At 42.6% G+C, this 14,962-nt stretch overlaps 2 protein-coding genes across 13 annotated transcripts in view; both read right to left on the minus strand.

The window, feature by feature from the left end:
• Positions 1 to 2,170: 2,170 nt before the first annotated feature.
• ELAC1 (elaC ribonuclease Z 1) lies at positions 2,171 to 7,367 on the minus strand. 9 transcript variants are annotated; one of them, XM_055699687.1, is made up of 5 exons: positions 7,312 to 7,329; positions 6,746 to 6,804; positions 5,711 to 5,889; positions 3,835 to 4,302; positions 2,171 to 3,216 (listed from the first exon to the last, which is right to left on the minus strand). In XM_055699687.1, the coding sequence occupies exons 3-5, from the start codon at positions 5,865 to 5,867 to the stop codon at positions 2,747 to 2,749; spliced, it is 1,095 nt and encodes a 364-aa protein (XP_055555662.1). In that variant the 5' UTR covers positions 5,868 to 5,889; positions 6,746 to 6,804; positions 7,312 to 7,329; the 3' UTR covers positions 2,171 to 2,746. The 9 variants fall into 9 exon arrangements, with proteins under 9 accessions (XP_055555662.1, XP_027659406.2, XP_027659409.2 ...); XM_027803605.2 differs by lacking the exon at positions 7,312 to 7,329 and adding an exon at positions 7,055 to 7,159; XM_027803608.2 differs by lacking the exon at positions 7,312 to 7,329 and adding an exon at positions 7,055 to 7,159 and having other exon boundaries at positions 6,694 to 6,804.
• A 292-nt stretch (positions 7,368 to 7,659) lies between these two features.
• Positions 7,660 to 14,962, minus strand: part of ME2 (malic enzyme 2) — a 36,606-nt gene continuing 29,303 nt past the window's right edge. Inside the window, exons 14-16 of one of the 4 annotated variants that reach the window (XM_055699250.1) lie at positions 14,299 to 14,369; positions 13,452 to 13,550; positions 7,660 to 9,058 (exon numbers count right to left, since the gene is read on the minus strand). In XM_055699250.1, coding sequence (XP_055555225.1) covers positions 9,053 to 9,058; positions 13,452 to 13,550; positions 14,299 to 14,369 — 176 coding nt within the window. In that variant the 3' untranslated portion in view covers positions 7,660 to 9,052. Of the gene's footprint in view, positions 9,549 to 10,572; positions 13,092 to 13,451; positions 13,551 to 14,298; positions 14,370 to 14,962 lie in introns of those variants that run through there. The other 3 variants (XM_027803590.2, XM_027803589.2, XM_005437990.4) reach the window with 3 other exon arrangements.

Genomic DNA, 14,962 nt, shown 5'->3' on the forward strand with positions numbered 1-14,962 from the left:
TAATACCTGAAGAGGACCTGATCTGCTGCTTTGATACACTCTTCCCCTTGCTGTTCTTCATCTAAACTGCCCTATTCTTACTTAGGATTTAGATCCTAAAACATATTTAGAATGTAGCTATGCAGTAGGACTGACTCAATGTATCAGCAAAGTGCTGTTAAAAAGGGGAAGGTGGGGGTGGTGTCCCAGGCAGCTCCCCATTTCCGGCCAAGCCCTTGTGCAGCCTCCTTCGTGCAGCCCTTGTACAACTTGTGCAGCAAGACAGCTCGCTAATCAACTTGGCAATCCAGCCAAAAATTAGTCCAGAGGCCATCTTCTTGCAGGCTAGCAAGAACCAGTGGTTGTTCAACCAGGCAAGCACTGGGCTGGCACACTGAGCTGGATCACAGGGGCACCGGGAGCCTGTGCCATTGACACATCTCACACACCTACCCACACCCTCTGTCATTTGAATGGGAACTGAAGATATTCCTGAATTCATAGCAATTCATTAACCACAAGAACACAAAAATGTATTTACCGCTGGGATGGATAACGCAGTTTTCGAGCAGCAGCATCCAGCACTGCAGGGAGATGTGCTGCAGCAGTGGGTGCACACATTTCAGGCTGCATAGGCTTGTGGATTGTCCCTTGGTTTTATTTCCAGCCTTTGATTTGTTATTTGCAGGTGGTATTGGGTGAATTTCCACAAAGCCTCGAAGTTGCTCCCTGAACTTCATTATCACAGCTGTGAACGGCTTAGAAATAGGAATTTTTGGTTGTTCCAGTGTGGAAGCAGATGTAGCAAAGCACATCAGGACAACAAAGTTAGTTATTCTTTCCCTGTATGACAGCTGGAGCCTGTTCAGCTTTTGACTATTCAAAGCAAAGTGTGATATCAAGATCTCTGTGCCTGCCATTGATTTTTATCTTACAAAAGAAAAACAGCTGGGGGGTATGTGTGTGTGTGTGTGTGGAGAGAATCTCCCATTGCATGACCCAGAGACTCTACCCACTTTTCACCATTTTTAAGAGAGAAGTCACAAGAAATCAGGGAGTTTCTGCTTCAGAAGTCATGTTCTTCAAGTTTGCAATTCTTCCCAACTTTTTTTTTTTAAGAAATCCAAGAGTTCCTCTACATTTGAAGCATATTTGAAGCATGAAATATTCATGTTGATGTAATTCAGTTTGGAGTTACCACAGCCACAGGTAAAAAGTCTGTTTGAAGGGTGGGGATAAGACATTGAATTCAATTTGATCAAATTAAGCAAGGAAATCACACTCATTTTTTTCTTTGAAGTTTGTTGCTTACTTACACACCCTTAGTGAAGAAAATGTCAAGAGTATAGAAAAATTATCTGCAGGATTTAACTTCCTCATCTCACCAGCTTGGTCTGGGTGAGGATTACCACTGTCCACAAACCACCTTTGAGCAGTGCACCATTTTCAGGGGAGAGATCCTTGAAGTGGGAGTGTTTTAGATTTTTGGAGCTTTGTTATTTGACATTTAAAGCAAGGAAGGAAACTGTGTATTAAACAGATTCATTTTCCATCTGTATTACCATCAACTCAACAAAAGAACAAGCACAAACTGTAGCAGCTGTACTTCAACCTGACAGAGTTTTCAGTGTTTATATTAGAGAGCTATGAAGTGTTTCAGCTTTCAGGAATCCATGCTAAGGGAAACATGTTTAGGGTAGATTTTACTTTTTTTTTTTTTTCCCCCCAGAAAATTGAGCTAGAATTTGGGAAACTCCCAACTTCTGGTTTGTTTTGAGGGGAGAAGAAAAGGAGATAAAGTTGGTTTACATGTCCCTTAATTGAAAGTCATTGCAGACTGAGCTATATACTAGGTGAAATTCCTCCTGTAGTGGTACTTCTACAAACACAAATATGGTCTTATCAGGGTAATTTCTCTTTGGAAATGCATCTGGAGGAACACTTTAGGAAAGACGACTTGTCATCTGCCTAAAGACTTTCAAGCATACTTCCAAAACTTTACTGATGCAGGGAACAGGTATACAAGCTTAGTGCTCACGCTTCAGAGCTTTAAATGAATCAAATTGTTAAGAGCAATTCACTTTTGATAGGAAGCCTAAACTGTTTTTATTTATGAGAAAACTTCATATGCAAAGGGGAAATTAGAAGGGCTCCTCAACTCAAGCATAGCAACACCCCTAGTTACAAACACTTGGCAGAGTTATAACTACTTTTATTAGTTTCAGTCCCCTTACAGTTACAAAATACTGTATACAAGTTTGAAAGAGATGTTATTCAAAAGCTTGCAACAGGCGAGCTATCTTAAATTCTGGTGCAGAAAACAAACCTTCCAGAGGGCTGTATTAAGCCAAATGATCCAGTGCTCTGCTCCCGGAATCTGTGGTCCAAGGAAAACCTTGGCTGAAAAGAAAAAGGCTGTGAAGGCTTGCACCACTCTACACATTCAGTTTCTGGGGAAGCTAGGTGTCCGAAATCATCACTTATGAATTTGTTCCTAATTCCAGATGTTTCCGTATCCTTTACAAAAGCAACGCTAACCATACCTAGTACCCTCTCCAGTTTGCAACAGTTCTCTGCGTGCCACAGAAAGAACTCATGGATAGTGGTGGGCTTGGCAGTGCTGAGCTAACGGTTGCACTCGATGTTCTTACAGCTCTTTTCCAACCTAAATGATTCTGTCATTCTATGGTACCAGAAACACCACCAGTATTTTTAAGTGCTATCCAACACCATCCTATACTTTGCCTTCATGCAGAGCTTGCTCACGCTATTTCTCCTTTTTCATTGGAATTTCTATTGTCATAAAATCCTCAGCTAGTGTTACTTCTTGACCATCTAACACTGACTCTGCCTGTCGCTTCAGTTCGGTGACGTCCATGTCCCCCTCTCCTCTCTGAGCAGCTGGTTTATACCGCTGACTGAAGTGAGTGAAAACCAGTTTCTTAACTTTACACAATTTTGCAAAATCTGATGCCATTTTTGGAGTACTATGACCATGCTCTCTGGCCTTTTCCTCCTGGGTATCATCCAATGTAGCTTCATGTATCAGTACATCTGCTTCACAGCAAAGTTTCACGGCCGCATCTCCAACCACACCTGAACAATCCCCCAAAATGCAAATTTTTCTTCCAGGAATAGGGTCTTCTAAGACGTCAGAAGGAGAAATCATTACTCCATTTTCTAGAACAACTGCAGTTCCATTCTTCAGTTTCCCATATAAAGGACCTGGCTGAACTCCTGGTAAATAAAGGCAAAAGAGCCCATAAGTATTATAATGCATGTCATGTTTAAAAAAAAAAAAATAACTTCAGAAGAGATATGCTATACACAGAGCTGTCTCGCTGAAAAAATACCACCTCAGTATAAATAGCAATTGATATTTCATGTACTTCATACAAATAAAGAGCCTGTAATGTCAGCAGGAAGTGTATTTGAAGAAAATCTGTATTTTTCATATTAAAGTCAATAAAGTCATGCAAATACACTGGCCATACATTTCCCTGAAAGCCACATTGTGCTTTTTAAACTTTATCATCTGAACTTGTTTGCTCTTCCCAGTATGAGAATGGTCTTCAATATTAATTGGTATTAGTATTACACACCAAACTGCTGCATTGGTGTGAAGTATTAAAATGTCTTTAACAGAAAATGGGAAATGGAATTTAAATTGATTACAGAGAGATACAGGCCCTCTAATTTGCTAGAACCCCTAGAAAGGTGGTCATAAAAAGATTACAACGCCTATGAACCCAATTTTGTTACACTTGCTGAAAACTGGGCTCACTACTCTGTTGGAACACATGCATTTAGGCATTTAAACAATTACAAAGAGGAAAAATAAGACAAAATAGTTACCAAGGTCTTTCAGTTTCTGTACATTGAGTCTACCGGTCCGGGGCTTCTCTTGCACCACAAAGCCAAAGGAAGGAATGCGGTGAAATAGGCGAAATGCTTTCAGAACTATCTCCTCGTCTTCAACCAGCAAGTAAGAGTTTTCTACTGGATCCAAGTGGAGTATTCTCCCTTGTGCTTCCTGGGGAGATACCTCATCTCTGTCCAAGTGAAAAAACTCCTTAAATTCTTCTGGGGGGCACTGGTCCCGTGTAGGTACCAGTTCATGAACAGTGTAGGGAAAGAGAAGTTGTGAGTGGGAGAGCTCCATACTCCTCCATATGAAGTTTCGCAGTCCCAATGGTCCATAAATATCAAGAGGTCGTTTGTTTGGGTCAGGGCTACTCTGGAGGCTAAGTGTACACAGCAGCCCAGGAAGTCCAAAAAAGTGGTCACCATGAAGATGAGTTATGAAAATCTTGGTAATTCTGCCTATTGATTAGAACAACAGGAAAAGAAAAACAAACCAGAAAAAGGCAGGAAAATAAATGAACACCGTATCAACTCAGAAATAATTGCTTTTTGGCAAGAAGTAGGAAATAACGAAAGAGGGAAATCAAAATAAAACTAGTGTTCAAGAAATAAATCCCAAACCACAAAGTGTATTTCTTCCATAGTAGCAGTAAGTTTCCACACAAGGTTTATTTTGTCTTGATTTGCCAAGAAAAGACTGCTGAGACAGAAGTTTTAGTTCCTTCTAAGCAAAACGTGCTACAAGCATGGAACAGAATCAACTGGTGACATCTGCCATATTAAAACACAAAGCAGTCCTGGAAAGTGGTTGTGCTTTCATACATCGCATGGAAACTGTAGACTAATGAGAAACGTAACATGGAATTTATGTTGTTCCCAGTTTTGAATTTAGCACATGAAATTAACATCATCAAAAATAAATTTTAAAAAAGCATCCAGTTTTGATTTTGAAGTTTTTTAAAAGGCAAGAAAACTATGGTGTCTGGCTGGTTTGTTTTGAACAGATGAAAAACTGTGCTTACAAGATCTGGGTTTTGTTTAGTGTTTGAATTTGTCCCACTCCAGCTCCCAGGCACTGGGCCCTACCTTTGCTAGACTGAAAAAGCCCAGAATTTTCTCTCATTACAGATACGTGTACTTAAATCAGGCTGCCTTAGTCTCCTCTCCTAGCTGAGTCCCCACCTCCATACAGTAAGGCATTTTCTCCAGCATCTGTTAGGACGAAGTAATAGGAAGGATGGAATCTCTTTGTTTTGATTTAAGAACAATTTAGTAAAAAGCATAAATTTAGTAAAAATTAGTCTGTTCACTTGGCCACTAAATCCCCTGACGGCTTCAGATTTTGGAGGAGCAGGAAGCTGGTTTTCTGTTCATAATTGATAATTTCATCTTTGTAACTTTCAAGTCAGAAGACTGGTCTTGCCGCTGTAGACTGCAAAAGCACAGCTACTGACGATAAACTTGGTTTCTACTTTATTTGCCAAAATGTAAAAGTTACCACAGATACACACAACTTTACCTAACAAAAGCACAGTGTTTGTTGACAGGAAGACTCACAGCATGTATTGTCTAGAGCTGTCTTCAGAAAAACACAAGCTGTGCCTGGTCTGTGGACCACGTTTGAAATTACAAAGCCCAAGAAATTAATTCAAGAGAGTTTGGTTCTCAAACACAATTCCTTACCAAAGGGCAATCAAGGATTACTGCACAGCAGGTTCAGCAAGTGCCACCCATACACAACACTTTCAGCTGCTCATGCATGTTTAGGATGTATTCAAATACCATGAGCAGGAGGACAAAGTATTTTGTTTAGGTCTTATGAAACTTTCCCCCTTCCCTCATCACAATACCTTTCAACAGCACAAACCTGCTTTGAGATGGCTCTTCATGAACTGTGTTTGGGTTCCCTCTCCACAGTCAAAGAGCCAGCACTCTCCTTCCCTGCGAAGCACTAATGCTGATGCTCCTCTTGTTGGAGAGGGATATGCTGAGCCTGTGCCAAGGAAAGTTATATCCATCGACATTCTGAGTACGTCGGTACACCACCTGAAAGAGATTTTGAGCTGCTGAACATACATGTTTATGCTGGGAAAGAAACAAACATTTTCGCTTTAAATGAAGGCATCCTCTGTACTTTAATGTGAGGATCAAATTCCCCTCGCCTTGAAAAAATAAATAATAAAACCTCCCTGGAGCAGGATATGACTTTCAGATGACACAATATTTACAAGTGGCAGATTTCCTCTTTATGTCAGTGGAAGGCTGCAAACACGCAGCCCACACGTAAGACCTTTGTTCATTACCTAAAGAAACAGCCCTATCCAGTTGGAAACACTCTAACCTTTCAACCCACTATTATTTCTTTCTTCTTAATTTAAACTGCATTTTCCTGCATGTGCTTTCCTCTAAAAGCCTTTTCCAAACGACTAAGACCAAACAGCCACTGCTGACGTTTAAATGCCATGGCAGGACGTCAGGGGCGGGCAGCCCAGCAACCCAGAGAGGAAAAACTTTCTCCCCTCAAAACAACTTCAGAGACCGCAAGACACAGGAGTCACCTGATTTACTCTGCCTTTGCAATGGTGCCCTTGAAAGCCTGTTTGGCTTCTCATAAGGGCAAAGAGAAAAATTCAAAACTACCATTTACGTAGCCTGAAGGCTGCCTGACAGATCGCAGGACACCCACTGCAGCAGAAGGATCTATACTGTCAGCTGCCATACCCCTGTAGTTTATGTCTCTGCTGTGTTGTCCAGATGAGGAGCCTGGCCGGTCTGCAGGAGCAGGGCAACCTTTGGAAAGCTGCATTAGGAGCAGAACTTCCCTGTGCACAACTCTTAACACCGCCTCGCCTTACGGGGTGTGCTATTTCCAGCCTTAAGCCCTCCTGGATTTAGCGCCTACCCCGTTTTCAGATGTGTTTCCTCATTTCAAAGTCCAGGTGCCTCAACAGCTTCAGATGCCTTTCAAACAAACAAAAAATAAAGCCTCAGTTTGGCTGCTTTTAAAAGCACTGCCGCCATTCCCTGAAGGAAAGCAGTCCTCTTCCCGGGTGTGCTAGCAGCCTCCTCCCAAGCACACCGAGGTGCAACCCGACCTCGGGGGGGGAGGGGGGCCGAGAAGGGGTAAATGCACATCCATCACCCCCCCCAAAAGAAACCCGAAATAAACGCTTTGCTTCCTTTACCCCTGCGTAAAAACAGATTTAACAACCTGTCAGCTGGTCTAAGGCATCACGCTATTACTTTGTGGCCAGGGCACGCTAAAAGCCTTACCGAGGCCTAAGCTCGCCCGCAGCCCCTCCCCGCCGCCGGGCCGCCCACCCCCCGCTCCCCCCGGGGCTTGTGAGGCACAGCCCGAGCCTCCACGGGCCGCCGCGCCCGGGCACGGCAGCGTTTAGCTCGCAAACAGACCGCGGCCAGGCCCAGGTCCGGCACCGCGGCCTACCCCGCTCCCCGCGGCCCGCCTACCTCCCCCGGGCGGCGGCAGGCGGAGCCCGAGCGGCCCAGGCCCGGCCCCCCGCCCCCGCGCTGCGCCAGGCGGGCGGCCCCGGCCCCACGGGGAGCCAGGCGGCCGCGGCCGCTGGGGCCAGGCGGGGGCTGGGCCTCAGGGCGCTTACAAAGGGGCCTCCCGGCAACAAATGCTGTGGAGAACCAGTTCTGGGGATAAAATTGCACAGCCTGAGTCCCGGGGGTGTCTGCTGGTGGTGCGCAAGGGACAAAAGGAAAAAAAAACCCAAAACATCAGTGATTTAGAGAGTTCCATACCAATGCCGTATAGATCAAGGGTTACTTTTTCAGAATAAACAAAGTCAAATGTAATTTAGGCAAAGGGAATGCATTTTACTAAGAAAATAGAAGACCAGAACACACATTCCAAGAATTACAACGTTAGAAAGGAGAAGAAAAACCCCAACCAGTTCACATTAAATACAACTTTAGTTTCAGCTGAGCGATGTCCCTCCAAGTACAGTCAGCCCCGGGCAGGTAAGGCAAGAACTGTTCTCACAAGCACTCCGGTGGACTTACATTTATTTGTGTAAAGTAGGTATGTATAAGCCCATCTATATCTTTTTTGACACTGCATTACTTAAACTGGCCATCTTACTCTGTTTGTGTAGTCCTAAAAGTACTTTTATTTCCATTTTCATTACAAAGGAACTGCTTCAAGGATGGGTAAGTCCAGGGTACTCGGACAGTGAAATTCAATCCAGCGCCAACTTCATGCATGGCAGAGTATTAACACACGCCCCAAGGTTCTTGCACCATGAGCAAAATGTCCAATGTGAGAAAGCTTTTTACATGAGCTGTAGCCATGGTCTGCTGTGCCACCAGGTCCTGGATCCCCCGCATACGACGGAGCTGCTGGCATATCTTCCTCCGGAGCAGGCACGAGTAAGCTGCATCACTACCAAATGCTAGGATTGGGGAAGTGATGATAGGAAGCAAGAGGTCTAAAGCATGCTCTATTTTCCTTGTGGTTCACCCAGAGTATCTGCAGGCTTTCTGATACCATGGTAATGTGTATTTTGCAAGTAGGTAGGTAGGTCAAGGTAGATCCGTACAGAACTAGATGTCCCTTCACCAGCAGCAGCTGAATTACATTGCTCAAACTCAGCTGCCAAGCGGGTGCAATTAGAGAGCTGCTCTAGATTTTCTCCTTGCTCCACTATTCAATGTAACACCAGTCACTGCCTATTAGGTATTGGCTGTTATGAAACAGGATAGCAGCACACATCATCTTAAAAAAAGTCCAAAAAATGACAGTGGTTTTCTTAAACTCAGGAATAGCACTTGCAGCTGCAACAGGAGTCCAAACTGTTCTGTTCTTACAGTCCAATCTGAGAGTCTTGTAGATACTTTTATCCAAATGACAACAGGTGCTCAAATCTGCACCTTTGAGGTCTCGAAGACCCGGAACAAACAGAAGACAAACAACCTGGATCTACTTAGCCCCAGAGTCAGCTGAACTAAAATTCAGTTAGAGCTGTACAATAGTGAACCCCATAGGGAGGAATAGTCACCAAATAGGGCCGCTATTGAACAACTAAAAGGTGTATCATTTATCTTTGCAGTTACTACCACAGGAGTGTGACAGAGTTACTCTACCCCCACGCAAAACACTGTGCTGGAAACTACAGTACAGGGAAGACACGCACCTACTGCAGGAAACCTGTTAAACACCAATCTGCGCATGAAGTGTTGCTTTGTTTTAAGCCTGGAAAACAAACACAACATCATGAAACATCACTATTCACAAACATAACCAAGAACTTAGGCAAGGAGTCACACCTGGGTTTTAAAAATCTATCAGATACATTTTAGTAGTCTTCCTCTACAGGTCACTTGTTGGCATGCAGACATATGCTTCAGGAACGTACAAACCTCTGTAACATCTTTGAACAAGAACACATGTATTTTATAAAAAAAAGGCTGTGCTCCCTTAGCTACCTTTCTTCTCCCCTAGACATTTCTATACATTGCTGCCAAGAGGCTCAGTCCTGCTCCTGTTGATTTTAAGGAAGCAAATCTTGGACCAGTCCTGGAAAAGACTGAGCTACTGACCTCAGTGGGAGTCCCTGATCCTCTCCGAAGCATTCTGTACACCCAAAATAGCATCCTCACAGAAGAGGCATGAAAGAGACTTCTATACCATTCAGAGGGCAAAAGTCACCAGAGCTGTGTGAAGAGCTATAACACTAGTCATCCTGTAGGCAATACAATTTTTTTAAAGAACAGTGTAAGATTAATTTACTGTATGTAGCATTACAAAATGCATCCTGGTGACAACTTTCTCCCTTTGCATACTGCATAAGAGGATCTTCCAATTAGATACAAGATCGGTAAATACTTTTGCATAAGTCAGCAAACAGAAAAAAATCAGGTTAAGTAGAATATGAAAAAGGATACTGTGGGTCCTTACTAATTGGCAAGATAAATAACTTTAATTAATGCAAAGATTAGATGTGAAGAATACACAAAACTGAAGATGAACCTGTATATTTTATTAAAAAAAATAAATCTGAGAGAGATGAAAGGGAGAGTGAAATGCACTTAAAACTGAGCTGACATATCTCCTGTTGCTAATGGAAAGCAATGGCTGTACATTAAAGGTAAAAGTCCGCTGTGTCTATATTGCAAGCTATCCACAGAACAGAACCTGATTAAACAATGTCCACAAGCACATATCCACAGGTAAGGTCCAACTGGTACCACTGAGCTGCTGTAACTGGGACAGATTAGAAAGAGGCAGTCAGGCCTCCTCTATAGAGTCAGAACTCTATAGATGCAGCCCCATCAGGGCAGGGCTGTATTGTAACTGGAGCCTCCCAGCTTGTTAAAGACTTTTTTTCCTCACCTGTGCAGTGGTATTTCCAGAAAAATTATGCAGGAACATTTGTACCTGGGAACATCCCACTGCCAACCAATTCTGAACAACCCTTCTCGGCATGTGCTGTGCTGCTTAAAGACAGCAGGGAGGCTGTGCCAGGAAGGAAAAGGACTGTCCTTCACCAGACAGGCATTTTCCCTCAGCCTGACAGCAGCCACTGTGAATTCCCTGCGTGAAAGCTCCCTTCGGGAATCGTAATCGCTCTTGCCCAAAGCAAGACTCTGCTGCATGCAGGTAATGCTGTCCTCCGAAGAACCAGGTTTTCCTGAGCACTGTCAATGCCCACTGCTTATGGACGGTGACTGCACTTCTTGCCTGAAAACACTCAATCAGACCGAACAGATGGATGGAAATCTTTATTTTGTAAGACAGATTTATATTTACAGACTGATTGCCCTGCCTCTGTGATCAGTCTCAGCCGGGACACAAGATCAGCACATGGGATATTTTTGTTACTCCATCTGCCTAATTAGTATGTTGGCAGAAGTGAGGAATTGTGCGTTCCCAATATTCTTGAACCCAGTGATGCAGAACTCCATTGACACACTACCACAGGCTTCAGCTAGAGTTGAATTTTCAGAAGGTAAAAATAATTTGTACATTAAATTAACAATTTTTCAGTAAGATCACAAATTTAAATACAATACAAACCAGGCATAGCAAAAATAGATGGAAAAAACATTCTTTGTAAAAACATCGTCTGTGTGTGTGTTGGTCTTTTTTGTACATATACTTACATATACAAGTTGCAAACCACATACATCGCCCGATTTGGCAATGTGGCATTTCGAGCCCCACCAGACAGCACTTTACCACAGTTTGAATATGCAGCCTTTTCCCCACATGACTGTTTTCTGCATTTATATAATCAGTCTCCTTTCCTCACTTAGATAAAAGCCTTCCCAGAGTTCCATGTTCTTTTTATCTAATACGTGAACGTAATTTTAAAATTAGAGATTAGGCTGTAAGAGGCAGAGACCATGTCTAAAGGGGTACAGAGACTATTTTCCCTGTTCTATTTTGGGCCTGTTCTTTTGGAGACCACATTTTCCAATAAAAATGAGGAAACAAGAGAGGTGCTTACCACGGGTAAATCCTGAGCAAGTTTTACTTCATCTCTTTGGATTCTGGCTTCAAGTTTGCCAGTATAGCCCTTTTACATCTATCTATTTATTTTTGTCCTTTTTTACCTTGATGCAGAACACCATGAAACAGCACATTGTCTTCCCTTCTGTTCCTGACATACCACTGTTCTTGTTACAGCAACCAGATTTAGAAAAGTCACAGACTGTAACTATCACTGTGTGTCCCTGCCTGCTAATACAAACTAATGGAGGGCACTCAAACCTGGTATGAACAAAATGAAAAGGAATGCACACTGTGGTATCTGCATCAAATGTGCAGCGCTCTTCACTGCAAGGAAGAATTCAACTCAATTTTTGTTTTCAGAAACCCCCAACAAATTACATCTGTAAATGGGAGTGAGGAAGATTAAGTGATCAACTTACAGCTTCTAGGCATTAGAACTTTTGAGTCCTGTCTTCAAACTGAACTGAATATACTGGACTAAGACCACAAGAAATGTTCAAACTTCTGTAAATGTGTGTGTCAACAGCTGCCTGTAGCACTTTCTGTTTCAGCTTCATCAGCTGTCTGCAGGGGGGTTGTTCAAAGTGGCAAGTGAGTCAGTCCACTTACGAGTTTTTGAGTCAGCAATGTCACGAAAACATCACACGCAGGTCGTTTTGTGAGAACAAGGGTATGCAAGACAGAAAACAAATTAGCTTAAAAGAAACAGAACCTTGAAAAAAATTAACAGATGAAACAAAAACCCTCTGGCACATCACCTTGGAGTCCACTGCAGAAAATCTCCCCTTAAAACCTCTAAAAGATTTCCATAAATTGCCTCAGATCCTGCCTTTACTTTATAGAATTTATTATGCAACAGCATAGCTTTGTTTTTAAAAGCTATTAAGTGATTAATATGATTTTCAGGCTTTCCAAGAATATTTTTAACTAGCTCATGTGTTTCCTGATAACAGATTTTTTTTTTACACTATGATGAAAACACAAAATACAGACATTGCTGCAGATTCCATGTGTGTATACCATGCTGCTCCTCAAAGTGCGCTGAAAGAAACAAGAGCAGCCAATGCCACAAGGAAGTCTGGACATAGACATCTTTAAATATCAGATAAAACAGAAAGCCCGTTAGACTGTTAAGATTTGTCTTAAGCTGTCCTTTCTTTTCTGACAAATGCTCTCTGGTGATGTCACAGATAACACAGCGTGACAACTCCAGGACAATTAGAAGACTGATTATTAAAAGCAGAAATAAATCATTCTGGAAATCAACAGTGATGAGAGAGCTATAGTTCATCATCAAATGCACGTAGCTAAACCATCATTAATGGAATTCTTTAGTGTGGTGCTGGCTCTTAGCTAGAAATGCAATGTCATTATTTAAATGTATTTTCGAGTCCTCTCTCATTCCTGTGGATGCCATCATCCATACAGTCATCAGGTACTTGGGAGAGTGGGGAGAAATCTACATCAAGTGAAAAACAGGGCAGGAGGGGGAAAAAAAAAAAAGACAACAAAATGAGCAAAAATAAATTATAGGACTCAAAGATGATGATTTAAACTGCTTTGAAAAAGGAATCCCTGCAGAGTAGAAGATGCTGCCTGAGGAGTGCAATCTTCTGATGCATCAGTGAACCTTAGATTCAGGCCAGTCATACACATCTGGCATGAAGGACTCGTATTCGTAGGTCCAAACCTTTGATCGAATGTAACGGTTCTTGTCTGCAGGTTCAGGGTAATGGAAAGCCATGTTGTTTGCATACAAAAATTCCATAACCTGAAAAGTTAAATCACCATGCAGTTTGTGCCTTTTATTACCTTCATGTAACATCCCCGCTTCCACTGCAATGTTTAGGACTCACAAACTGGATAAAGACAAACTCCAAAGTCCTTTTATAATTCCTGAATGCCTTACCAAGATCTAAAACTTGATTTCAGAAACCAAGGGAGCATCATTTTGGCCCATTGTTACTGCCAAACTGAAGCATCCAACAAACTCCAAATTTTTATAAGCAGCTCTTACTAAAGGCACAAAGAACTGGGTATTTTGTGCCAAAGGGCCATACTGTGCAATTCAGCAGGTTAATGTACACATAAAACACTTTTAGTACAGTCCACTTTTATGCTTCATACTCACCTTGACAGCAATATAAATGGAAACTTCCCTGATATTAGACAGTGGAGGATAAAGTCTTCCTTGTGCAAGTTCTTCATCGGTCAGCTGTTCTGTCAATGCCTGAGTTAGAAAAACAAACAAGTTCTATTTACTGCATCCCGAGTGGGATCAATATCACACTAAAACACCTGAAAGAAACAAGTTGCATTGTTCTTACTACTAGAATGCTCCCAAAGCAGTAGGGTAAGGCAGCCAGAATCTCAAAATTCTCAAAAATCAACTCTTCAATCTGCGCCCATATCAGCATATTCTGCTTGTAAATATTTAGCAAAATATGATCCTATTTTTTTGGAGGCTGAACTCCCCATAACTATGGAAGTTAGAAGAGCGCAATGTGCCTGCACGACTGCCCATGTGTTTGGCCAATTGATTCACTGGCCACTCCAATGTGATAGGTGCTCCTGCTGCAGAGTAGAAAGGCAGGAGAGGTTGGGAGCCTGGGGGCCATGTGCATCCCTGAACACACTGCCAGCTGTGGAACACAGAGTGGGGCAGGAGGCGGGGGCAGGCCTGCTGCCAGACCTACGGGGCTGGGAGGCAATTTAAGCATGGACAGATTTCCTATTTGGGTGTTTGGTTTTCTGAATGAAAAAAATTAAAAAGGCAATGGAAGCTGATGCTTTTCACAGTTTTGTTTGATAAAAATATTTTTTTTCCCCCCTCCATTGGGGAGGGATACAACCAACAGAAATCAAACAGGAAACCACACAGTTTCAGCAAGATTTGAGAAATTGCCCAACATTTCATCCACCATCATGTCATCCACCACCATGTCAAAAGCCACAGCCTGCTCTGCTTCCTCACTTACCTTAGCAGCCTCTAGGAAAACCTTGTCACTAATATGCCGAACACTGCTGAGGATCACAGCGAGAGCCACACCTACAATAAAATTATTGCCAATTAGGGCCACCATTCCAAAACACGCAGCTTGCTGCCAAGAAGCTGCAAGTCATCTAGAATGTTATTTTAAAAAATCTTCCCACAGCTTTCTATACACATTCGCAAAACTATTATCATGTGTGCCAGTCATTTACCATAATAAGTGGCTTTCAGCAAGGGGCTGGAGCTTAGCAGCTCAGTGAGGAAAGGGAGAGAAAGGGGAAGGCAGAGAAGTATCCCTAGGGCTTCTTTTGGACCTCACTTGTGCAGGTGTAACTTTAAAAGAGGCATATATTAACACTTATTTTCTCCTCCACCTCCTGCCCCAAACAAGCAGAAGAACCCATAATGCAACAGCTTTCAAAGCCTTTAATAACTCCCTTTTGTATATCCAGCTGGGTAAGCTCACTGCATGCATGTCGCATATGTAGCTGCACATGCATGGCATCCATCCTTAATTGATTTTCTTTCATTCGTTCTTCTGATTGAGTTCTCAGCTTTACATGCTGGTAACACCTCTTCATGCTGCTTCACTAACTGTGCCTAGGGTAGGAAGAGAACCCAAGACGAGCTGCTAACAGCCTAGTCTGAAA

This window comes from Falco cherrug, chromosome Z (genome assembly GCF_023634085.1).
Source record: "Falco cherrug isolate bFalChe1 chromosome Z, bFalChe1.pri, whole genome shotgun sequence".
NCBI classification, from domain to species: domain Eukaryota; kingdom Metazoa; phylum Chordata; class Aves; order Falconiformes; family Falconidae; genus Falco; species Falco cherrug.

What these genes read in the sequence shown, in the direction of transcription:
- ELAC1 (XM_055699688.1), bottom strand. Translation starts at nt 5,867, where the DNA reads ATGTCGATGGATATAACTTTCCTTGGCACAGGCTCAGCATATCCCTCT. An exon ending in GAAGAGCCATCTCAAAGCAG is followed by an intron (nt 4,303 to 5,710) that starts GTTTGTGCTGTT and finishes TCTAATCAATAG; the next exon opens with GCAGAATTACCAAGATTTTC. An exon ending in ACAGAAACTGAAAGACCTTG is followed by an intron (nt 3,217 to 3,834) that starts GTAACTATTTTG and finishes TTTATTTACCAG; the next exon opens with GAGTTCAGCCAGGTCCTTTA.